We start from the raw sequence: 24167 nt of genomic DNA, 5'->3' as shown, positions 1-24167 counted from the left end.
GTTTCGCGTAGAACGAACTACGAACGGAATAGAGAGATTGTTAATGGAAATTCGCGCTGTGTGTCTGTGCAGGTCTCATCGAGGCGCATAGAGAAGGTAAAATCGCGAGTCTAATCGGAGTGGAGGGCGGTCACTCCCTAGGAAATTCTCTGGGTGTCCTCAGAACGTTTTATGGCCTGGGAGCGCGATATCTCACCCTGACACACGCGTGCGACACCTCCTGGTGAGTATGAGCTGCGAATGTACGAGATTCCCGCTCGTTTTCAGAATAATTAAATCGTTTATAATCTACGAAAAAAAGAAAAGAAAAAAAAAAAGAAAAAAAATTGCTCCGCTACAGCGCTGAAAGCGCCGTCGTAACTTATCTCGAAGCACGCGCCATTAAGCCATTAAATGACACTCTCACGTCGCGCTTTTTATGAATCGCGCCTGTTCGGGAATATGGACATCGTTCCTTTCGAGACGATGCTCTATCTCATCCACTCGAGATCGACATTCTCTCTCGAGGGCGTATCGTTTCTTCGGATATCGTTCTTGCCGCGCCTCCTCTCTCACCTCGCGCGCAAGAAGCTCCAGCGTGTTCAAGCCATTCGTTCATCGAGCATCCGGTTTTTTTTCTCCCGAGACTCGTGCTTCGTATCACGATCCACTCCTCTTAGAGGCAAACCAATTCCACGGTTGATCGGCTTAACTCGAAAGAGAGCGAGCGCGCGCAAGAGGGAGAGGGAGAGAATGAGAGAGAAAGCGAAGGTAACCTGAAATCTGGACGGTCGGAAGTTCTTTTCAGTAATTTCGGAAGCAGCCCAAAGCCGCCGCTTATTTCCTAGCGCGCTCGGAAAAGAGAAACTTACAGCGAGAGAGGAGCTTCGTTTCGTCGAGGAAGGGATGCGCGACGGAATAGCGTCTCTTATCAAAGAGCCAATTGCATTGTCTAGGAGTCAACTTTCTCAATTTCGTTTCCTTAATCCGCTGCTACAGAGACATTTTCTACTAATCGTCGCGACTTTGCTTTCGGATTCTGCCGGATTTTACCGCGGGCGGTCCGAGTCTACTGTATCGTCTGTTTACGTCAAGGGACAACTCGATCTTTCACGCTGATCTCGAATATTAATACGAGACATTCGAGGTGCGCGTAGTCCGATTCTCGCGGGACGATCAGAACTCGAAACTCTGCGCGAATCGCGCAACGCGGTTACTACACGCACTCGCTCTTCCGGCTTGAAACAAGCTTGGGTCGAGCGCGCGAGGAACAATGTCGGGACGGAGACACGTCTCCCTCCCCGGGACATCGATCCTTAACCCGAGGTTTATGCATCCCTCGATGCCGGCTGCCGAGAGAAAGCGCGGAGTTGTAAATAAAGTCGTCTCTTTTATGCATCTCTTCGATCCCGGGGGCCGCGCGACCGCGTTTTCGCGGAGAATCCGCGATACGTTATTCGCGGAAGCTGCGAGTCACGCGGGCCATAAAACGGAAGTACTGACGACTGCGCAGCGCGCGCTGATATTTCGACCCCGGCGAATTCGCTTAATTATCGCGAGACCCGTTCGCGGCTGCTTCTCGCGCCGCGCCGCGCCGCGCAAGAAAATTTCAGTCGCGCGATAGTCAGCGAAAAAGCAGGCTTCTCCTTCGGCTTCTCCGACTTCAGCGAAAATTCACGAGGCCGATTATTACTATAATTCTCGCCCGTTTCCAATCCGCGGTAATAATAACGGTAATCCCGAAATCAAGCCGAAATTAAGCTCGGGACCGTTCGCGCGTGCGGCTGTGCCTTACAAAGCTCGGAAGCGATCGTTAGATTACGGCGCGCCGGGGTTGCCGGGGAGACGCCGCGGCCGCCCGCCGCCGCGCCGCGACGATGCTTCGAAAAGTGCATTTTCCAGCGTATCGCGATTTCTTCTTTATACTTTCAAACCCCCGCCCTTCTTACGTGTATACCTCTTTTACGAGCTGAACTTCGGGGCTGAACGTCAGGCGCATCGATCGTCGCGGATATCCGTCGGCGCACGTCGTTGTCATTTACGAGCCCATGGCGAGGAGGAGGGCTTGGGAAATCAATCGCAATAATAATCTCACCACCGACATCCCGTCGTACGAAATAGGCTTCGCACCTCGAGAAGCGTCGCGCCAGACGTATTACCGCCCTCACCCTTCCCCCAACCCCGTCCTCAGCAGCCGAGGGGATGGAAATTACGACGGCGGCCGGCCGAGATCGCTAACACTCCAACGTCGTTTTAAGGTCAAAGTATTATACGACAATGGGCATCGACCTGGTTCCTCGCCTTGCTTTCCCGATCTCCGCCTGCTTTATGTCTCCCCCGACGCCCGCGCCGCGGCGCTTACCGCAGTAAATAAGGATCGGAGCACGCGCGCGCGCACGTGCAAATCTCTCCTCTCGGATAGTACATATTTTTCCCTTCTGACCCCCCTAATTTACGCCGACGTGTCGTCTTACGACAGACGCGCGGTACGTAATCTCATCGCGGCCACGGCTCCGTTCCCGAAGCGTTAAAGTGACACGTTGATAAGATTTCAGACGCGCGCGCATCGCAGACGACCGCGGCTCCGCGGAGCCAACGCGATCGCGAGCGCTCCGATAACATTGTCGTCGACATTGGAATAACGGTATCGCCAGCCGGTGGTATCCATGCTACAGGTGCGTCTTGTACCTATCGCATCGAATTCCGAATATTCCTCAATTACGTGCATCTTAGCGCGCTCCACCGACAGGTGGAGGCGACAGCGCGACAGGTGGCGCAAGCGCCGGGAACAAAATTCACGACTCTTTCCAAGTGCGTGTAATGCCAACTTGTAATGGTAGGAATACCGAGAGGATCGCAAACGAGCGATACGGAGTATCCAGCGAGGGACAGAAACGCAGTCGGCCCGCGACACATCCCGAGAGAGCGGCCGAATAAAACGTCGTAAAAATGTGCTTTCATTTCTGCGGTCTGAGATTTCCGGTTTTCATGAGGAAAGCGCACTTTTATTGGGACAATATCCGAATTGCTTTCGGACGTGTTCCCGGAGCTTAATGTCAGCCTCTGACCCTATTCCCGCGTCGCTCTTCGTCTCGTTCCGTCTCGGTGGTTTGCCCTCCCAAACTTCCTCCCTCCCTCCCTTCCTAGCACTGTCTCACTCTCTCGCTCCCGTCCTCTCTCATCCCTGGGGACGCGAGATTGTCGGTTCGATTGAATTTTCCACCGTTCTAGATGACGATGCCGAATCATCTCTAGCGTTTCCACCTTCTCGTCCGGGAGGCGAGAATCGACCGTGGAGAATTATCGGATTCCTCATAGCTTTCGCACCTCCCTACGAACGTCTTGGTTGTTTTTCAACCTTCACACGCTTATCGTAGCATAGGTGTCTCTCTCGTATGTGTTTCATCATTCAACAGCGTGTAAGGATATAAAAATAACATGAGGTATATCTGCCAGCCGGCGCGTGGGCGCGGGAAAGTGTCTCAATAACAGCTTCATCGATGAACGTAAAACGCGTAAGTGCAGCGTTTAGCGGGAATCGGAGCCGCGGAAATGTCGAGACCGGCGAAAACAGAGCGCGTCTCTCAATTAAGCAGAAGCGAGTGTGGGCAGCCAGGATTAGTCGCTTCTCGATTTGCGCGACTTACGAGCGCGCTTTAACGAGAATTTCGCCGCGGGGTATTCTTCGGGCATTTCAAGGCAAAATGAACTTTTCAACGAGGCAGACGATTGCTCTGTTTAAACGATAAAAGCGGTCCTGCCTTCGCGACTCTCATCGCCGTCTCACCGACAGTCATTTTTACTTCTTCTGAGCCGCAAAAATTACACGTAGCAACCATACCTGTGGAGTGAATGTGCGTATATAGAAGCTTATGAGCTAACCTCTGATACTTTAGAAAATATTATTCGCTCGCGAACTCAGCCCGAAGTTCATCCGAAAGGAGCGGAGCGGAGCGGAACGGGGCTGAGAGAGTACGCGCGACACGACAGGCCGTTGAATTTTCACGCGAGAGACGCAAACCGACGTTCTAACAGACATTTTCTTGGCAGGGCAGTCTGTTCTGTTGGCGAGACGAACAACACTCAGGACTCGACGCCGGGCCTCAGCGAATTTGGAAAAGTGAGTCAACATTTACATTGTACGCTCGCTGCGGATTCACCTTTTTCGGGATGAGAACTTGGGGAAATATCGCGTTCACAAAAAGATGCCCGTGTGTGCATACGCGGGTGAGGGTGAGGGTGAGAACGAGAAAAGGAGAGGAAAGGAGGGGAGGGGAGGGGAGGGGAGGGGAGGAGAGAGAGAGAGAGAGAGAGAGAGAGAGAGAGAGAGAGAGAGAGAACTTCCGTTTTACGGTGCGGACAGTCGCGGACAGAGTTGCGCGACATTCTGGAAAAATAATACCGCAGACTTCCGGCCAAGACGCGAGCTCCGGCATTATTCCGCGAAACGATCGCAACAGTTTCGTACAATTTCGCCGTGAGCTCCCCGTACATTTTAATGCGACTATCGCATTAATTTACCGCTCTTATTTATTTCCCTCCCCCCTTCTGTTTCTCCTCTTTCTTTTTTTCTTTGCGTACAATAATGCGAGACCTTGCTGAGGGAAATAATAATATTGTCAGAACGCGAGATATCTGTGGAATAAATCGTTGACCGAAATTTACAAACAGATTTACACAATAGCTGAATACTGTATCGCGCGGTAATGTGCCATTAAATTACGCGCAACGCTCATGAGCTAATTTCAAGCGATTTCTACGGTTTACCCGCGGTACAGCATGCTATTCCCCGCAATTTTCCTCCTCAAAGCCGGAGGAGTTTAAAAAGCGGAGCGTGTAAGCTATCGATTGTGCGATTAACGGCCGTTACGTAAATCGACACGCTCTAATTAAATAACAATTCTAATTTGCACCTAATACCTCGACATCGAACGCGCAACGCTCGATATTCTCCGACCTGGGAAAGGGATGGAGAGGGGAGAGCCTATATATCTCGAAAATATCTAAATGAACGAGATATAGCGCGACGCGCGCGTCTACATCGCGAAGCGCTCCCAATTGTTGCGGCGAGATTTAGATCGTAGCATCGCCGTTGGTCTCGAATTATTTTTCCGCGTAATCAAAGAGATGATCGTCAACGAACGCGCGCGACCGATCGCGCCCGACCTACATTCCGTTTATCACTCCTCGTCGCTCGCTGCCACGTTCATAAAATTATATCCCGACCCACTTCCGCGCGGAATTCGTCGAGGGATTCCGAGCGTTAACGCGGCTTCGACGATTTCGCCGTGGCGAATTTCTGCCGTTCTGGCGTCGCGCGAATCCCGAAATCCGCGCCTGAAAAACCGAAAGAAAGGAATTCCACATCCCCGCGTCGCCCGAGTTTTTCGCCGAAATTCGTAGTCTCGCGGCAACGGTGGTTCCTGATGAAAAAAAAAGAATAATAAAAGATAGAGAGAGAGAGAGAGAGAGAGAGAGGGGGGGGGAAGAAAGAGAGATAGAACGAACGAGAGAGAGGAGGAAAGGAAAGGGGACAAAGGGTAAAGCTTAACGGGAGGAGGAAAAGGTGGAACACGGAACGAGGGAAGCGCGTGAGAACGTAAATCAAACGAGCGAGCCACCACACACCGTTATCTCGCCTCACCCCTCCCCTTCCCCTCTGCAACGGCTAAATCTCACATTAATAAATGACAGATCTTCTTCAGGGGAGAATTCTACGCGCGACACTAAATGCTCCGCGGTTTGTCAGCGACGGTCGCGTCCTCGCGTCGCGTTAAATCGATCGATTCCGGCAGTGCGGAATTTCTCGCGCTATGTGAAAATCCGCTCTCGCACGCACGATCACTCTCTCTCGTCGACGTGTCTCACGCGAGTGTAATACGCGAAAGAGGGGCTTGATCATCCGGCGACGTATCGCAAACGACCTCTCGGCGCTGTATAAATATCGAAATTCAAGCGTATCGTGGGGACGTTCGATCGTAGCGAACGGCAAGCGGCGCGGCGATGTGCTGCGTCGCGATATTTCGCATGGCGTTTCAAAGGAGCGAGAGCCTCGACGTAGCCGCGTGGCTCGTTCCGAAAGATAAACGGAATTATCTGAAAATCCCCTGCGTTCGTCTATCTCTCCCCGTGGCCTTTCAGCGGCTAACGTAACGTCCTGTCGTTGTAAATACCCGATGTGCATTTCCCGCAATGGATGGGATACCCAGCCTGTCGGCGAAGCGAGTCTGCCCGCTGCATTATGTGTACGTGTCCGTGTAAGCACGCGCGTCGTGTGTGAGTGTACGTGTACGAGCGCGCAATTCGACGGGCGTTTTTGCCCTTTACTCCCGCCGTTCCTTTGGGCTGTTATTTCTATTGAGCGACACGTATTTTCCGGCGCTGTTTACCAGGTGCGCGAATACGCGCGTGTGACACGAGTGCGCGCAGCTCGTCACGCACGCACGCACGCATGCACACGTGAATTTTGAGTCATCGCGTTAACGCGACGCGCGGTGCTACATCGTGGAATTATGGCGACGGCTCGCGGAGCTGTATTTGTCACGGTCGCAGCGTGGGCTTGATTTTATTGCGGCTTTTGAATGTGACGATTAGTTTCGCCTAGTCTCTCGTCGCATTCGATAGCCAGCAACAGGCGTCGGATTACACGTCGAAATTCAGCGATTCGGCCGTCGCGCGTCGCCGGGAACACGGACGATCGCGAGAACGCGGTTACACCTCCTCGATTTTCCGCGAAGAATCGCGACATCGAATTTGCGATACCGCGCAACGCAGAATGCCAACGACAGCGTCGCCGCGCGCGATATCGCGCGTTTACTTCCATCGCTGTTAATGGATCAACCGGTTAATTAACAATAATATCGCGTCGCCCAGTGGAAATTACGAAGGAGAGGCCTCGCGGCGAGAGAATCTTCCGGCTAATTTTACTCGCGGATTCCCGCTGGGTGTCGACGTGTTCACTCGCACGTTTTCAGCGCGTTCTCGTTGCACGAACATGCGAGGAGCGACGAGACATCGGTTTTGCGACGCGACGCTTGTTGTTGCTAATACCGCCGATAAGAAATCGAGACATTGTCCTGCGTCGCGCAATTATGCACCACCCCCCTCCCCGCAGCAACGCATCCGTATTCGGGAGGAGCGCGTCTTCCATGTAAAAACAATAACACCTCTGTCGCCGACGTGCGAGCGCGCGCGCGACTCACATCGCTCGGACAAAATCGCGCGGCGGACACGAGCGCACAAAGCGCCCGAGAAAAGCGCGCGCGAGCTGCATCCCTCGTGTTAAAGGGATGATGCCGGAAAAACGAGACCATTGTGATTCGTTCTTCCACAGCCGTGTCGTTCGTCCGTCTGCTTCCTCCTTCGCTCGCGACTGTCTTTATTGAAATTCGCCGGCGACTCTTGTCGCGAATTCGCACAATGTAACGAGCGAGCAGTCGCGAGAAAAGAGTCAACGACTGAATATTGAATGACAACGTGTTCACACGTGGATGCGCGTAAGAAAGCCGCATACATCGTCGCTACGAAAATATACCGGGGTTATATAGTAGATTGTTGCTAATAGCTCTCCTCACGCGGCGCGGTCACCGAGTCATTTATTTCTCTCTCGATAATTGGCGAGGTATGATTTCTAATTAATACCGGAGAACGAAAATATCACCGAGGCGACGAAGGGGTCTCGATCGATATTTCTACGAGCGCTCTCTTCCTCTCCTGCTCCTCCCCCTCCCTGTCCCCTTCTCACTCTTCTAATTTTCCGTTATTTTGCAGTAACTCCGTGCTGCTCCAAGTTAATTAAATGAATCGTTGATTTCGCGTAAGCGGCATAGGTGAAGTTTCGGAACGTCGGGATCGGAAATCACGCTAATTTTCAGGGCCGCTCAGCCCTTGAATAATTGCGCGCGCGCAATACTTTCACTGCCAATTTTCGCGACGGCCGCTGGAAACTGTATCGCCGCGAGAGACGCTCACCCGTTTTTTGCAAAAATAAGCAGTCCGAATGAAGATTGATGCTTATCTCGAAGAAAAGGGTCACACGCCGCCGGTATACTCGCCCTGCCCTGCGCATCGACCCGCCGCGTCTACCTCCCGCACCGATACGTCCACCCCGAGAGCTTTTTCCCAGCTATCGCATGATGGAATGGGCGGTTGCTCGCTTGCGTTCCCGACTAATGTTCGCTGACCGAAACGCGAGCGTTTCCTTCGTTTCTCCTGCTATTTTTCTCCCTCGCCCGATCCTCCCTCCCTCCCGCTTTTTGCACCGAAATGGAGCGCTACCTCCTCTCATCGCAGAACATACTCCTGCCTCCCGCCCGGCACATTTCGTAGGCCCGATCATCTTGGAGCCATCGCTTATGGGACGCTTATGGTACTTGGATACTTTCGATAGCTCGCGCTCTTCTGTCACTACCGTGTATTCTTCGGAACGGATATCTCGACACGCGGGGACCGATAAGCGGAGGATGATAATGAATGGATGCGGTATCGGCGGCCGGAGTCTGAGAAAATGTCGAGCAACTTTTTCAGCCGATCTATCCGCCCGGTATTTTTGCCCGCTTTACTTTCCGCGCGCAGACCCGACTCCGCCTATCGTTCACGGCGCGGGCGCGGGAAAGAAGCGTCGAGAACGCGATTGAACGTAATAAAAAGGGAAAAACCGGCGCGCGTTTCATTATCTCGCAGGAAAGTTAAAACCGGAGCGATTTAGCCCCATCTCCCCTCCCCGGCCGACAAGTTCGGCTCAAATCGTCCAGTTTGCCGCGGAACGACTCGGCGCGTAGATAAGGGAAGATTTAACGCGTTTCATTATTCTTCAGGCAGTCGTCAGGGAATTGAACAGGCTGGGCATGTTGGTCGACCTCTCGCATGTCTCGACGAGAACGATGAGGGCGGCCCTGCAGACGACGAGGGCGCCGGTGATTTTCTCGCACAGCGCTGCCAGAGCGCTCTGCAACTCCACCAGAAACGTGCCGGACGATGTGCTCAGAAATCTGGTGAGTTCTACCAGCACGTCGCGCCGCGGGACATGGGAATGCAATCGATCGGGGGGGCCGCGCAGCGAGGCGGGGGGGAAGCAACGAACGGCTCCGGTAACTCCGTTGTTACCTGTGTCACACACGCGCGCAGCGCCGATTCGACCGGACGTCTTCGTGATTTCCAACGAATCTGACGTTTATTCGAATTGACTCGCGCGCACGCGTCAGATGGGACGGGCTGTCGCGAAAAAGCGCGTTACGTCGAGTACACGTGCTGCACGCGGACGGATTTATTTATTTATTTATTTATTTATTTATTTATACGCGCCGGTCTCTCCACCGGTATATATATATATATATATAGCGCGCGTCCGCCAATTAGAAAACACACTCTGCGTTCGCAGAGGCAGCTAGCTAGCCGGCGAGGAAACGAATATTTCTACTACGCGCTACAACGCGACGGATGCAAAACTCAAAGCGAGCGCGCGCTCGTTCGCTCGCTCGCTCACGCGGATCCCGCGTTTACAGAGGAAAATGTGAAAATAGGTAAACAGGTGCGTTCGGAAGTTGCCGGTCGATGCGGCCATGCACCGCACTCACGCACCGCGCGTTTCGACCACAGCGAGATTATCTGATTTCGGGGCTCGGCATACGTGCGCCGCACAGGTCAGGTCGATCAGACTGGTATTCGGCGAGGTTTAGTGTTGGCGCGCGACAGCCAGCCGCAAAATCGCGGTGTGTATGTATGTGTGTCGTATACGAGGGACGGAGGGGAGTAAATCGAAAACCGACAGGAGTGCGACAAGGATGCGCTGACGATATTAGCGATAGTTGCACATGCGGTCTCGTGGGCGACACGATGTAGCTTGACGGGGCTCGAGAAAGTTCATTTAAACATATCGTTGCAACAATATTGTTGCAAACTCTCTCGACACCCGGCGAAACCGCCGCCCGCGTTGCAATTGTGACGTGGGTAACGTGGTGAGTGCGATATATGCACGCAAATCTAATCGACACGAGAATATAATATAAGTGTGCATGCATATAAATATTGCACGTAAATATTGAATGCCGACGGTTGCCTTAATATTTCTCGACCGAACGTTTGAATCCGCTGCAAAGGGCAGATAAAAGCGGACACGAGATCGGAGCAAAAAGAAACACGCGCGCGCGCGCGCGCGCGCGGATGATTAAACGTACGTTTTATCGACAGATCCCGCTGTCTGAAAATGAGATGCGTAACCGTCGAAATTAAATCCGTGCGGGATACGAGGCATGGCGAGGCGAGGAGGGGCCAAGCCGGCTCCGCGGTGGAAATCGAACGCGATGCCGGAGCGGTTTGTAATTCGCGAAGTTGTAAAACGCGCGCGGGGAGAATGGTAGGGCGCAAGAACGCGGGAGCCATATTAACGCGCGCGCGCACCAAGTGTCGGTGAATGCGCAAATTGTTCGAGTTCGAGAGCAAGCAACGAGATAATCGCCAACTATTCGCAATCGACGGTGCGAAGTTCGCAGGAGATATGTCAAAACGATCTCTCTCGACCAACGCCCGAAAACAACGCGCCAAAATAGTGCGAGTGTGTTGGAGGAGCACGACCCTTAATCCGTGTTATTATCGATAATTCCACACATCCACCGGCGGCGGCGGCGGCGGCGGCGGCGGCGGCGTGAGCGCGATTGGCGTTGATCCAATTGGCGCTAATTCTCGTACTCTCGAGTGACACGCAGCCATCGAAATTTCTCCTTTTTTCCTTTTTTCCCCTCCGTCGATCATTAAATACGCGAGAAACACACAGTTGCGGTGTAATAACTGACGTAGCATTAATGGCGTAACAATTGGCCGACCGAAGACTTGAGCGCTCGTGCGCGAGCAACGCTTCATTAAAATTTCATCCCTTCCGCGCGGAATCCCTGCGCTCGTCGATTACCGATTGACGTGCCGACGATGAGCCCGCGGAACTTACAGTCGACTCGTCGAAATGAAATTCAACTTACTGCTGATCAGCTCCGCGACTAGCTCGAAGTTTATCGCGGAAGACGGGCAATCTGGCGAATTTCACGACGCGCGCGGAAGTATCGATGCGATTGCGTTTCGTCGGTTGTTTAATTCACTTATTCATTCACGGGAAATCTCCAGAGAAAAATTCAAAACACAAAACGTAATAATGCAAGAATTGCGTTATCGTAGAATTGTGTTGATGCAACCTGAAGTATGCAAAAGTAAGCTGAATAAGTAATTGCAAAACTCTTGCAACAATTCGCTCTGCACCGACTGTAATCCACTACTGATCAATTGCTACTTTCCGACGGTTCGTCTCGGAATTCAGTACAATCCGCGCGAAATGACCGAGACACGAGAGTGCGCGAGATGAAGAGAGAGTTAATTAAAAATCACATCGCGCGTCGTTCGAGCTGGCTCTGCCTATAGTCGAGAGACGCACGCTCGAGAGGTTGAACGCGCGTTGAAAGACCGTTAACCAACCCCGCGAAAAAAAGACAGTCACTAATTAATTAAGCAACGTTTTCCCCGACTTCTCCGGGGTGACATCTCCGCACCAACGAACTTCGCTCCCTCCTGCGCCTTCGCGCGATCAATACTGCCTTAATTATAGCCGCAGAACGAGAGGATGAGTAACAGCGATCTAAGCCGGATGGCTTGTCCGGCAACGTGTTATTAACCGCGCCGTCCTGCTGCCCTAATTAACATTGCCCGTCTAGTTTAAGCGACGTTAGGTGTCGAATAGATGGCGATCCATGCGCATTGTGTGTGTGTGTATGTGTATGTATCCCTTGGCATAGTTTCCTCGATAAATACTAGTAGTTCCCGTTCGAGCGATAAAAAGCAAAGGCACACACACACACAAAGAGAGAGAGGAGCTCGATCAAGCAGAGATTAGCGTTCCCGAGTTGTCCCTCTCAGATAACGTCTGTGTGTGTCGCAGTCTCCCGCGAAATCCCAATGAGAAAGACCGCTCGGGTCGATGATAAACCGTATTAATAATTCACGCGCTTTCTTCCGCGGATTTTAATCCGCAGAAAAACCCTCTGGCGCCGGGGTGGGTGGTGTAGCTATTAAGAATCGCAAACAACCGGCCGTACTCTCGCCAGTCAAGCGATTTACACTGCGACTTCGCTACATGTACGCGCGACGTCGCTACAATGTATGTATTTTCGTGTCGCGCATCTGAGGATGGAAAGAAATACGATCGCGGCGTGTATGACATTAATGTATCTGTTCGCAGGCTAAGAATGGCGGAGTGGCGATGGTCCCTTTTTATACCTACTTCATAACGTGCAACAGCACCGCTACCATAAAAGACGTTATTGGTACGTAGAACGCTATTCGCGATGCTGCGCTCGCTAAGCCACGCTGCGCGGAAGCGAATTATACCGTATCGATATTGCACGCGACAGACGCAATTACCGCACTCTGTTATTTTACGACACGAGACCCGTCCTCGCAAACTTCATGCTTAAAGTCGATGTGGAAAGTAAATTCAGCCAATATTCAACGAAGGGGAGATAGAAATTATTATGTAAAATAAATCTCGTGAAAATTCGAAAATTGAACTTCGTTCGCCGTTTTGCCACAAGAGACAAATAGTTGTCTTGTTTTGCGCCTTTTTCTTTTTTTATTTTAGCTTGGCAAATATTCGGAAGATTTGCATGCGTTTATAATAAAATGTTTGTCGTTTTGATGTCGCCACCACGACGGATGGAATAATCACGACCCTATACTGTTTCAGCACACATCAATCACATTCGAAAGGTGGCGGGGATCGATCACGTCGGGATCGGAGCGGGTTTCGACGGAATAAATTTGTAATTATTCTTTACTGTCTCTTCTTTACTGCCATATTTCGTCGCGAGACGTGCATTCAGAAACGTTGCCACATGCGACTAATTTGGCCACGTTTGCAATTAATAAAATTATGTCGATCAAACATGCGTGATTTATAACGTTTCGAAAATAAAGCAATTGGCCGCTCATCGTACAATTATAGCGCTCTTAAATGAAGAACGAAACCATCGAGCAATATTTGATATTCATTACGATAATCATGCAAACTTCGCCGTTTCCTGAATGTCGCCTCGAGATCAAACGAACTGAGAGAAGATCGCCTGACCTCCGCGAGCTTCGTCCTGTTCGCAGCACCCCCACCGGCTTGGAGGATGTCTCGAGATACCCGCAACTATTGGCTACCCTATTGGAAGATCCTTCCTGGACGGAGGAGGACATCAAGAAATTGGCCGGCCTTAACTTGCTGAGGGTATTCGCGAAAGTCGAGCAGGTACGGCGACACGACTTATTTTTAATCACGATGCAAACTGCGCTGTTTTTACGATTTCATTTACGACGTTGTAAACAGAAAGCGCTCTAATTGCTCGAACAAAACACGTAATCCCGAGAGCTGCGAGAGCTCCGAGTTACGCTGCTCCGCGTAACTCGGGATATCTGATTGCGATTAATCGCGCGCGTTAAATTTATCGACATTATTGGACGGCTGTGAAAGTTTTATCACTCCTCGTCACGCGTGCGCCAAGGTAATTGAGCACATTAGAACCTGGCGTTGCTCGCTCCCGAAAATTTATCGTCAGTTTACTTCACCGTCGCTAATCCTTATAAAACTCGAAAATTTCCGCGTCACAAAGTTAGTTTTGCATACTAATACTGAAAATTTCGTCAAATCAAAAGAACCAACGGAAAATCTCGAAATGCGGACACTATAAGCTAGCTTGAGATGTTTACGTGCAGTTGCTGTTTCTCAATGATGAAACTTGAAAGCACGTTTTAAAATTAATTATAGCACGTTTTAATATTTCAATACTTTAATATCCTATTTAATTCTCATTCATGATTTCAATCAACAACATATTAATTACGTAATAAACTTCACTGTAAATAGGGTGCGAAATGCGAGGTAAGCAAATATTAAATAATTAATACGTGTACAAAATGAGTTTAATGGGTAAAGTGACAAACTTGTTTATTCATAAGAGTTTCATTATTTTTTTCGCATTGTCGTAAAAAATTCAGAATGTCAAAATATCGGAATTCTTCCGATTTTAGCGGACGTTAGATAAAAATTCACCGAGGATAAAAATATTAAATGGCAAAATTTAGAATTTAATAAATGAATCTTATAAACACGTGTTGCAGTTGTGCGTCTTTTTTTCTTTTTTTTTTTTTACTTCATCTTGTTTATCTAAAACTTAATTCTCTGCCGCTACATTGTTGAGCATTGTTGTTGTGGACGCCGTCAACCCGATCAATATTAAATTCGATGGAATTTTCGCAAAGTTGTAGTAGAATTCAAATTTCCCTCGACTCATTCCCAAAGATACAACGAAACACTACAAACCCAAGCCTGATCTTTTAAGAGACAGTAAAATCGTGCAGCTATCAACGTACATATTACAGTCGACTGATAACGCACCGAATTCTATGGGATACTCTCTGCGGGTCTCCTGCAGGGTATCCTGCGGTAGACCAGTCACGCGCGTGACAAGTAGAGTTTGCAACTTGCAACTTCCTTTCCGTGGAATTTGATCTCGGTATCTTTTGAAAGGTAGTCCCAGTGGTAATATCGAGCCCAGCTGATCTTATCGCGTCCGTTTGCCCCGTTACCTAGCCGCGTCACGTGTGCGATCATTGTCTTTTTTCTGATAACAGGTACGCGACGAGTGGCACAGAGCAGCGGTGCTGCCCGTGGAGAAGATCAGTCCGCCGGATAACTCGGCCTGCGTCTACGGGGCGTCCTGATCCTCTTTGAGGACACTCACGCCGGGATTTCTCGACTTTGCGCGATCGTCGAAGATCCTGCGGGTGCCGCGGTATTACGGCAGCCAGTGAGCACGCGTGGCCCGAATCACCAAAGGATCTTTCCGGGAGAACAAGAAAGAAAGGGAGAAAACGGCTCCACACATCGGACATCGCAATCGGGCAACGGCCGAGCGAAACTCACACCGAAAGAAACTGCCGACTACTTCAGGGACTCCGTCGCGCCTTAACAAGTGACGAAGATTTAGCGCGGGAATGCGACCGGTCCTTCGAAATTAATGGCGTCGAGGATCCTTCGGAGACACCTTTGGGACGAGTCGCTTGGAAGAATCTCAAGACCAACACCCCGCGCTCGCGACCATAAATCGCGGTCACGATCAAGATGTTACGTTTGAGAGATAATTACCCGCCCGCTGTATGAGAGCGCGCGCCGCTTCATTTCGTAATATCGGCCATGAATTTAGCAGTCTCACAATATTAACGAAAGATTAATGACTGTTCCCTCAGCTCTTTCCACGCTTGCGAATTATTCGGCATGATTTTGCGATCGTTTGTCAGGCGTTTCCGTCCAGACTTTAAACTTTACTTCGCGCATCCGGACACACGTGTGAGCATTATTTCGGGTTACAAACGATACATTGAGGCGTAAGATATGCTTCGGACTCGCCAAGCTGTACGCTATACAACTTGTGTAATGTGAGCGATAATCGCGAGACACGAAAGTTCAGCGATATACAAGCCGCGCGTAATTCCCGCTTTGAGACGCAATTATTCAACCAGCCGTATTAATCCACGAAAGTGCATTACGTCCTCAGCTTGTTGTCCAACTTATTTCGCTGATCGCAAAGACCGGATCGGAAGGATCCTCGAGAGAGCCTCCTCTCTCGAAAGAGGTGAAGAGACTCATAAACTGCTAGCGCACATTTAGTACCAACTATGGCCGCCTGATTCTCATATCACGTTCTTACATCGACGTAATCTTCGTGTTAGACTAATCAAATCCGGAAGCGGGCAGCCACGCTTAGCGTTAAATGTGCAGGAATTGTACGGACAGATTGTACGAGCGTACGACCGTACGAGATCAATCCTATGAAACCTGTGACGTGTGTTCGAGACAAAGGGCCGAAACGCACGCTCGAAAATGCAGGACTATTGTCACATCTCAGGCGTTACGCGATTAAATCGTTCTTTATATTTTCGACCAGTGAGGAAAGGAAGAACGTGATCACGATGTCAGTGTCATACACCAGCCGAACAGATAAATTGTACTTTTTATAATTTTTAGACGAATTAACGATAGCACCGTGCATCACAATGATCCCGGATCCCGAGAAACGTTTGGATTCATTCCCACGTCAGACGAGAAATTGCAATTCTACACATTGCGTGAAAGATTGACAGACGTTTGTATGTTTGCCTGCGTTCCTCGTCGAAGCAACTTATTATCTCTGACCGCGCTCACGCGTAAGGTACTTCCTCTTTTCGAACGCGGAGTCATATCTCTGGAAAAAACCTTTCGGTGGAGCTCGCACTTTTTCATTTTTCGGTGTCGATCTGCTCGCGGATACTCGTAAGAGCGAGGTATACAGAGTTTTTCTCAACTGTTCGACAAACTTATGGCTATGAATTCTTTCATTGTTTCGTGGCTGAATTCCTCCAAGCGAAAATATCATCGAATATCAAATTCGTTTATACTTTCGTAATCTTCCCGCAACATTAAATGTGACGTAACTTTTAGTGACTCGTTTATACCCTTCAAAGATAACATACGGAAGATTGTTCATATCTCATAACCACAATAGGAAGGTTATTAATATTTCGACAATATATACACTTAAGAAAGAATGATTCCGTACTCTTCAATGAATCCGCAGCGGTGTTTGTCAGCGTAGTTTTGAAACGCCCTGTATATAAACGTCGAGTCGGATAAGTGCGCTTATGATGTGTGAGTTTAAAGAAGTCACTAATAAGAAGATTGAGAGAGAAACAGTGCTAGAAAGATGCGAAATTTCTGGTACGACTTGCTGATGCCTCGAAAATAGCTCCCACATGTCAATAAATAGAACAGAAGGCAAATCTCGCTTTATGACTAGCTTCTGTAATCGTTACCAACGCAACGAATCGATCTTGTCTTTCGAATATCGACGCTACTTCCTATGACAGACAAACAGAAAAACAAGAAAAAAGGAAAAAATAAAATAAAATATAAAAGAAAGGATTAACATCGTTTCGCACAATATGCACGCTTCTGATAGATAAACACTTTGCGCTTTCGACTGAATCCGATTGTTGAAGAATATCGGCCATTCCTTGGAAATCAACTCGACACGCGGCGTTTGCAGCGCGCATGCAAATTGTCCGCTGCCGCTGGATTACGTTCTTCACGCGTGTGCATGCGTAACGCGCGCGTACGAGTCGACTCGTTGCCGATGTTGAAACACTGCCAACAACAAGCCACGCTTACGCATACCTGCTGGACTCTCTACGAAGATCTTGGCTCACACACCTGCGACACCCGCGCGTTCATACGGAAAAAAGAAAAAAAAAAAAAAGAATGTTAGCAGAGAATCTAAGCAACAAATCTCCCATTGATAAACCGACGATTGTGTGACAGCAGATTTCGAAATTATATAAAAATCTACCTGTCGTCCGAAAACCCGAAACATTTTCACATATCCGCATGGGCGAGCTTACCGAAGCGTGATCGATCGGACTTTGCGCACAATTGCTCGAGTTCCACCGCCGTGTTTGCCGCGCCGATTTCACGAAACGTCGTCTCGAATCGCTCAACGCGGTCCCCTTCCGCGCCCCAGCAAGTGTGCTCCGGAAACGAATGTTGATCTAACGAATCACACGTAAAGCGAAACGCGATCTATATTCTACGAAAGTTATCGCCACATGAGCCGTTTATTTTGAAAATGGTGCGCAACGATTTTCAGAAATAGAATCCGCGGAGGTACATGGCACGGGAGTTTGTATTCCGGAATTGAATGTGCGTCGAGAAGTTGGAGTCACTTTCAAAATAATCGTGCGACGAACAACTTACTGCTACTACTCTGGACGAACAACTACGCGTCGCGGATAGTTTCGTTCTTTCCTCAGGGCTGTGATATTTTCCGCGGGCCTCGTGAGAGACGATTTGTGCTTCCATTTTCAAAAGTAAAAAAATAAAAAAAAAAGAAAATCGAGGCGCGTCGCTGAAGGGAAGAAACGCGTGTCGTCGAAGAAAATCGTTCGACGACACGCTCGACGATTCATTAAAGCGATATAATAGTCGGTGATTTCGACTCACATTACCGCACAAACGTGTTGCCGACATTTTTTTATTTCGTACTTCCTATTAAAAACCGCGATGCAATTTCAAACCGCGCATTCATACCACGATCAGAGAGAAAAGAAGTCATGATGCATAGAAAGAGCTATTTCCGAGGTGCTAATTTTGTTTTATATCCTCCCCCTGTTTCCCCGCACACGTTACTGTATACAATCCCTGTAGGGTCCCGTGACTGTGTATGATTTTCTAGCGTAAGTCCTCGTCGCAGAAATTACAACAGACACACCTCTTATCTCGACGTTATCGATATCTTTAGATCTCAACCGACCATCATACCGCCTTAATCGAACAAATCGTGAAACATCGCGTGAACGAGATGCACATTTTATCGATACGCCGAGGATTTTCCGATTGCGACTTTGTAATGATAGCGGCATCGAAATACAGATCCGTAGCGGAAACAACAAGTGTAGCGTAGTCTATCGCGGACCGTACATCTGCGAGAAATTTTTAGGTACACAATTAACGCGCGAACGACTTGTAACGAAAGAGCACGCATCAGTGCGCACACATTTCGTGACAACACGAACCGATGCCTTCAACAATTCGCGGCGCTATTCCACGAGCGACGGAATTTTCGTCCGCACAAACTGTCGGATAATTAGAATCTCGACGTGGAACACACTCTTTTGCAACGTACGAGAAGAAACGCGAGTTAAAAAGTGCTTGTATAGCTGTTAATTCGTAAAAAGGAAAACGAAAAAAAAGAGATATCGTCGACTGTGTACTTCTCCCCGCGACGGCACTCGAATTTTGATCCAATAAAAATGCCAATTCCTTTTTCTCTCGAAATAAAGTTATCAGCATGCATCTATCCCGAGAAATCTAGCAAATACACTGAAAATTGTCAAAACGAACAAAAACGGAAAAAAAAGAAAAAAGAAAAAGCAAAAGAAAAGAGAAGTTTACGATTAATCGACTAATCGTACTAGCGAGACGCAGCTCCCCTCCCTTTACATACATCTTAGCAGCAATAACGCAAGTAACCGCCAGATAGTCTACTATTAAGTAGCATAAACGACCAATAGGAGGATATGTATAATTTCTAATTCGTATGTACGGAGTAAGTCTAACGAGTGTACGTAATTATGGCACTTTGCTCAATACCACCAATTAGGACGTCAGGACATACACGAAACACACATACCGCTCTTTCCGTAGCGTCTCCGTAATTAAACTACGTTTAGATAAAACCAAACGATCGTCACGTTTATTCTTTATAAATAATTTATGAGACCCCCCCTCCCCCCGGACCCCGCTCGCGGCGAGACGCGAGTATACGCCGAGACAAATACTATAAATCGACCCGAGTCGAGGGAAAAGAAACTACCTAGATAATCATTTTGAAGTGTGTATGAGTGAGCACGCGCAAGAGCGAACGTTGATATTGTGACGAAAATAATGTTGTACAACATTCAGCATGCGAACGAGAGAGAAAAGACGTGTATTGTCAAAAAGCAGAATAATTTCGAGCACTTCGAGATGGAGGATGGAGGACGTAATATAACAATCGTATCCGAATAATGTCAATTATTTGTAGGCGAAAGATGGATTTTATCGATGCATCGTTCGCGCCTCGTATCGTTTCGATAATCCACAATTCTCGAGTTCTTCGGCCCGCCGAGAAACTCACGTTTCTCGCCTTACGTTCACACACATTACACACAGCGATTGTCCACAAAAGGAAAAGAAAAAAAGATACGGAGAGAATGAAATTGAGAAAAGGGGAACACCCGTGACCATAGACCGTGAACGTTCTCTCTTCTCGAAAAGCTCGATCATTATTCTCCCGATAGATCAACGTGTTCATTTTGTAAAACCTAAGGAGTAGGGCGATCAACCCACGCATGTGTAGGAACCATTTTTTCTAAGAAGACTTGACCGCGCGAGGAAGATCGTAGGAGACGCGGCAGGAAGTAGACAACGGTCGAAACGACAAAGGGAAATCTTAGCTATAAACCTTAACATGTATAATATAAACACACAACTGCCTAGAGAAATTCAGATTAATATATATATATATATATATATATATAATATTATACTTATATTATATACAATTAATAATGACATGTCTAAACGCACAACGGGCGAGTTTAACTGGACAAGGGGACACGCGTGTAAATAAGATATACATCCAACTTGTAACTAATGCACACGTACGTATGTACAAGGTGTCCCAGAACCGGCGAAACATATTTCAGTGATCGAGCTACTGAAGGCCCAATTGAACAAAAATACCGAAACATTCGCGATTCTGACGTTAGAAGGCGTCGATAGTCGTTGAGTTATAAGCGAAAATGCAGAACGAGTGGAGCTCCCGAGAGAGAGAGAGAGAGAGAGAGAGCTTAAGGAGAGATAATAAAATCATGTTGTTTAATCTAAGAGTTTCGAGTCTGGTTTTACTTGGACGATACTTCGCGACTACCACACGACACACTTCGCACTGAAACTCGAATGATCGCGATGTAATGGTCTTCCGTGAGATCTTCGCTATAAGGAGAGAACAATTCCGCGCGCGAAAAAGAGAGAGAGAGAGAGAGAGAGAGAGAGGGAGAGAGAGCACAGCGAAAAGCTGACTCGTCGTCATTGAGATATGTACTGGTAGTTTCGAGATGCATCGTATAACAGGCGGAGAGAACGAATCAGTTCGCAACTATACTCGAGAGACCATAAACGCGGCACGTTTCTGATCGTAGCTACGATTTTTCACTTCGTCGGACGAGAATAATGTACTCCCAACCACTTACCCGCGAAACAAGTTTTGCGGTCGGATGTCGATACATCGAGAATGCCAGCGAAAACAAACGTCGGCCAGCCTCCGCCGCGGTCGCCGCGATATTTCGTCCGTTATCTCAGCCGAGTTACCGGTTTGAAAAGTTAAACGTCCTGCGGGGATGCCGTACATTCTCGACGCCTTCAATAATGCACGCGCAAAGGAAGGATCAGCTGCTGTAACGCTCGTCAAGCGGCGTTTCCTATTTTCCGCGAAAAGTTGCGCGACCACCGTGGAGACTCGCGTTTCGCCCTAACGTTTCATTTCTACGGCGCTCTTCGATAATAATTTTAAGTAGCGCAAGATGTCGCAAGATCCTTTCGCCGACTCTTGACAGCAAAATTCTCGAGGTGAAGCAACGGCGATTGTCGTCATCGACTTTTAAACGACGAAATCAAATCATACGACGAAAAAAGTCGCGCAAGTTGGTACAAACAAGAAGAGAGAAAGAGAGAGAGGGGGGGGGAGGAGCAAAGAGACTGGGAATAGCTGTAAATTTTCTCACAGCTTTGGCGAACTTTGGCGAAGATACGACGCGAAACTTTCGTCCGCTCGCATTCTCGATTTATCGCTTTGTCGAACGCTCGAGATGAATCCTACGGAAAAAAGTGACGACTGAATTGAAACATTTTGACGATGTCACTCTTGAAAGAGCGTCGCCGTTTGTCGCTGCGAAAACTCGGGAACGAGAGGCGGAATGTGGGAGGCTTTAAAGAGAATTTCATTATCAACAAATACAAGTACAATCAGCAGGATGCCTCGAGCTGTTCGATGACTTATACAGCGTGTAAGTTTTTAGAAAAATTTAACTAACGTGATGGGGCGAGAGAGAGAGAGAGAGAGAGAGAGAGAGAGAAATAGAGCGAAAGAAAGGGAGAGAGAGAGCGAGAGAGGATTGCGAAATCCGTGCGATGAAAATTACATTTAATGTTATGAGGATTAATGCATAACCGGATATTGAGGAGACTATGAAAATGGAGACGCGATAGAGAAAGTTTTAATAAATTAATTCGTAACGTGCGCGCAGGCGCACGTTCTATAAACACAAGACACATTGATACTTACTACCTAAGAAGCATAGGATATATATATATATATATATACGCGGATACAGCACACCTACACAATCATAGGGAGAAAGGCAGAAAGAATGAAAAACGAGAAAAAGAGAGAGAAATTGAGGAAATGGGAGAAAAATGGACATACACGAACATGGCATCCTATGAACGTAACTATAAATATATTACCCACGTATGTGCGTAATTACATTAATATCTATGCAAATTAGGCATCGATGTACTTGCGGACGTAAAACGTGCATAAGACTAAATCACTTACTATTATCTATATGAAAACAGATAAATATATACTATATATATAGGATGTCGCACATAACACTATCGCCACCCTCTTCAACTTCGGATTCTTTGAGTAACTTTAAATCCGATTACTACTCATTTTTTGCAACCTTTAGTATCGAATATCGCGATAACTGAACTTGTGGTTGAGACTTTGTTGAAATAATACTACCAAAACATATACACAAGAATTTATCAATAATAATTATTCACTTTCAATTATAATTCACTTTCACTTATAATTCAGAAATTATTGATGCCCCGACATTTTTTGTTCATCTTAAGAAATCCATTTTCGATCAAAGTGGAAAAATCAGAGTGATCAAAGAATTCTTAGAAAAAGGAGTGGCGCTGGTCCACTGAAGCATCCTGTACATCAGGAGAGAGAGAGAGAGAGAGAGAGAGAGAGAGAGAGAGAGAGAGAGAGAGAGAGAGAGAGAGAGAGAGAGGAGAGAGAAAGAGAGAGAGAGAGAGAGAGAACGAGCGAAAATATGTAAATATATGAATGAGAAACAATGCGCGCGAGAGAATGTAAAGAGAATAGGAATGAACTAATTGAGAATTTTTTAAAGGAAGCCGGGCCGCGTTTTTCGAGCACGCGCTCGCCGGCCCCGGCAAACTTAGGGAAATATTTACAAGTGATATACATTTACTTGAGAGCAGTTTTAGTTAGAGTGAGAAAAAAGTAAACCTAGATCTCGTGTATAAACTAATTTTAGGCATTTCAGTTTGTTTGATGTTAGAAGTGATCTGGGAGAACGTCGAGTCGATCGTCGTAAACGCGTGAGAACGCGGTAATAAAATCGAATCGAATCGAAATGAACGTATCGTATTGTATTAATTGCGGAGTCATGTTTTGCGAACAATTGATAAGGATCGGAGTGGCTCATCGCGGTGACAGTTTGCAAGAGGACTTCCTCCTTAAACTTGCGCATTGGCTTGTCGAGAAGCGTATAGCGTAACTTACCGTTGACAATTAAACCGCTTTACATTAATTAGGCGCGCTTGCTCCGCTATGAAATTCAATTTTACGACACTGTACTATAACTAAGGCATTTTAGTGAATCAGCAGCGTTTTTACTCGATTTCTTATTATTGGTAGGCAATTACAATTGTTGAATTTTTAGCAAATTGAATACAAGAGGATTGTTACGAGAGTAAAGTAAACGTTTAACGAAATATACTTAAAGAGACACTTCGAAGAGGCGAGAAAATGAAGCTTATGCGAATATCACAAATCACGCGCCATTTTACGGCGCGATAGGTCAAGTTATTAATAAATGATTAGGAAATTTTGGAATCTTCGGTCGACGAACGCGCAAGAGATGACACGTCTGCGGTCTCGACAAAGATAATTGATTCGATTTTACGCGTCGATCATTAAAACAAGAGGAAAAAGAGAGAAAACAAATTATTGCTTCGCGTAACGACACAAGTTTTGCGAAGTGCGGACGAAGACGATCGCAACGGCGACGATTTTATCTACGTTAATCTAGAAGACATTGCTGGAACAATGATTTGTACGCCTTCTATGAAGGACCCTAGAATACATTATGTTACCTAATACTCGTAAGCATACATTATCTAATAAATATTATTTACAAAATCAACCAAAAAAAGAAAAGAGCTGTTAACGAGTGGGTTCATTTTCAACATTCCCCGAAACGCACGTCTTATTGGAGGACGAAAGATCTGTTAAACGACGGTGGGCACACGACACGAACGGCAAACTGTTTGGAAAAATTACCAAGTTTTCGTGCTCGAAAATCCGACGTTCGGAACATCACGATTTTTCACTCTACGTTTAGCTAAATTTGCACGTGAAAGTTACGCGATTTTCCCCTCAAATGAATAAGGATAGTTCTAAGTAGCGTGGTCTCTAAAATACATCTAATAGAAATTAATAGTATCCTAGGCAACGGCGGTCTCATGAGAAAAGATAGTCGAGTTTTACAGCCCGAGA

At 47.6% G+C, this 24167-nt stretch overlaps 1 protein-coding gene across 1 annotated transcript in view; it reads left to right on the top strand.

Annotated features, from left to right (window-relative positions):
• LOC105185545 (dipeptidase 1) overlaps positions 1–17344 on the top strand; it is a gene marked incomplete at its 5' end in the record, with an annotated part of 93224 nt that extends 75880 nt beyond the window's left edge. Inside the window, 7 exons of the mRNA XM_025301361.1 lie at positions 73–223; positions 4030–4099; positions 8796–8972; positions 12197–12281; positions 12701–12776; positions 13108–13246; positions 14629–17344. Coding sequence (XP_025157146.1) covers positions 73–223; positions 4030–4099; positions 8796–8972; positions 12197–12281; positions 12701–12776; positions 13108–13246; positions 14629–14718 — 788 coding nt within the window. The remainder of the gene's footprint in view (positions 1–72; positions 224–4029; positions 4100–8795; positions 8973–12196; positions 12282–12700; positions 12777–13107; positions 13247–14628) is intronic.
• Between the last annotated feature and the right edge of the window lie 6823 nt (positions 17345–24167).

Source organism: Harpegnathos saltator, unplaced genomic scaffold (genome assembly GCF_003227715.2).
Source record: "Harpegnathos saltator strain DR-91 unplaced genomic scaffold, Hsal_v8.6 scaffold414, whole genome shotgun sequence".
Lineage (NCBI taxonomy): Eukaryota > Metazoa > Arthropoda > Insecta > Hymenoptera > Formicidae > Harpegnathos > Harpegnathos saltator.
The sequence above is the reverse complement of the archived record's forward strand: the minus strand, read 5'-3'. Positions and strand labels throughout refer to the sequence as shown.